Below are 1,092 nucleotides of genomic sequence, written 5' to 3' on the forward strand. Positions count from 1 at the left end.
AGTGAAGAACAGTGGTCAGATGTACCAGGACTACCAACATTCTACACAGGACAACCACCCACAACATGACCCTGGTTTCAGACAACAATGCTAACACCAAACACCACATCCACCATAATATCACAGCCAGCACTAAGATACATGCCATTCCCCAGCCAGCTACCAGTACACACACCTGCCACCACCACCATTCCCACACCCAGCCACTCAACAACAGCCCTAGCATGAGGCACCATAATGGACAGCCCCAAACTGTTCTGGGGGGACCAAGATGATCCACAAGATCCCCAGATGTTCCTACAAACATTCAAGCAAGTCATGAGGATCACAGGAATAACAGACAAAGCAGAGAAGATAGAGGTGCTACAGGACTACATAGTGCCATGCTTGGAGGCACAGAAATGGTATGACAAACTAACAGGCTCACAGCAAGCTGCATGGGCAGCACTAGAGACCTCATTCAACCAATGATGGGAACCCTTGCTGCCTGCAGAGAAGACAGCCAAGATGTACCAAGAGGAACTACTTGCATTGACCTTGGCTGATGAAGAGGTGGGGACAACAAAGGAGGTCAATAGGATAAAGGTCTGGACACACATAATATGGGCAAGAGAAGCACTCCATCTGGCAAAAGCAGTGGAGGTAGTGAATAACATCAGCCTAGTCCACATTGTCCACAAGAAGCTACCAAAGGTCATCTGACACATGATGAAGAACAAGTACAAAGCATTCAAGGAATTAGCAAAAGAGGTCAGAGAACTGGACATGGAAGAAATGCAGAGGGAGAAGGAAGATTTGGATGAGCACAAGAAAGATGATGAGGAGAGGGAGAGAAGGATCATACAACAGCAAAAAGCCTCCATCACAGTGTAGGAAAAGAGAATTAAATGAGGAGAGAGGTTTAGTAGGAACATCTGAGGGGAATGAGTAGGCCAAAAGGGGCTTCTATAGCCTGGAACTGGATCCTTGTAGTCATCTGAAGGCTTCTATGGCAGTCTTGGTGCAGGGAACAGCCTGCTCAAACTTGTCTCTCATCTTAGGGTCACTCATCTCTTTTTTTATAAAGGAAAAAAACCATACACAAGTAGCACT

The 1,092-nt window shown here is 46.4% G+C and overlaps 1 protein-coding gene across 1 annotated transcript; it reads left to right on the forward strand.

Moving 5' to 3' along the window:
* Positions 1-237: 237 nt before the first annotated feature.
* Positions 238-873, forward strand: F5J12DRAFT_786803 (uncharacterized protein; the record flags this gene model as incomplete). Its single annotated transcript, XM_051743519.1, has 3 exons — positions 238-404; positions 579-693; positions 715-873. 3 exons carry the CDS (start codon positions 238-240, stop codon positions 871-873), a joined length of 441 nt encoding a protein of 146 aa, XP_051594880.1.
* Positions 874-1,092: the final 219 nt, after the last annotated feature.

Source organism: Pisolithus orientalis (genome assembly GCF_024613125.1).
Source record: "Pisolithus orientalis strain OTSU chromosome Unknown F5J12scaffold_68, whole genome shotgun sequence".
NCBI classification, from domain to species: Eukaryota; Fungi; Basidiomycota; class Agaricomycetes; order Boletales; family Pisolithaceae; genus Pisolithus; species Pisolithus orientalis.